General features: G+C 40.3%; 1 protein-coding gene across 1 annotated transcript in view; it reads left to right on the top strand.

The window, feature by feature from the left end:
- LOC103392541 (shisa family member 6) overlaps positions 1 to 625 on the top strand; it is a 46,181-nt gene that overhangs the window by 12,221 nt on the left and 33,335 nt on the right. Inside the window, exon 3 of the mRNA XM_025064796.1 lies at positions 380 to 475. Within this exon, the coding sequence (XP_024920564.1) occupies positions 380 to 475 (96 nt within the window). The remainder of the gene's footprint in view (positions 1 to 379; positions 476 to 625) is intronic.

Here is a 625-nt window from a genome sequence, read left to right as displayed (position 1 = left end):
GAATTGACAGAAGAGGGCTGGGATGTGTATAGGAGGCATGTTGGGCGTGATACAGCAGACTGCATTTAAGTCCATTTAATTGGATTAAAACAAGACCCCTTAGGGAAGCACTAATAACTGAAGAAGGGTCTCAAGAGGGTCAGGGTTTGGCAAAGGCACCCTTGCTGATTTCTAAAGGCTAAGAAGACCTTGCCAGAAGCCTGTGCTACTGAAGAAGTACAATGCATGGGTGACTGGAGAAACAAGGCATCTGATTTCAACAGTGGGAGCCATACCCTGCTGAATGTAACAATCATGAAAATTCTGCAGTGTTACTAATATTATAAAACTGCCCTCTATTACTGTTCTTTTAAACTTGTGAAATGTTTTGTGTCCACAGATCATTATGAGAAAGAAAACCTCTGCAGTGGAGGCCAGGATATGTCAAACTTTATTTCCTCTGGATTTGCAACGCTTGGGCGTGGGCATTTAAAAGGTAACTTCTAACCTTGAACTTGAGTCTGAAGAAGCCAGGTTGTAGTAATAATAGAGGACCACAAGTCGATGTGGAATCAAAACTAAAGTTTGATTTTTTTACATTATGGAGGACTGCAAAAGTTGTTTTTAGAACCTAGAAAAATTAATC

The sequence above is a fragment of the Cynoglossus semilaevis genome, chromosome 17, assembly GCF_000523025.1.
Source record: "Cynoglossus semilaevis isolate Cse_v1.0 chromosome 17, Cse_v1.0, whole genome shotgun sequence".
NCBI classification, from domain to species: Eukaryota; Metazoa; Chordata; class Actinopteri; order Pleuronectiformes; family Cynoglossidae; genus Cynoglossus; species Cynoglossus semilaevis.
This window is presented reverse-complemented; position numbering and strand designations above follow the sequence as displayed.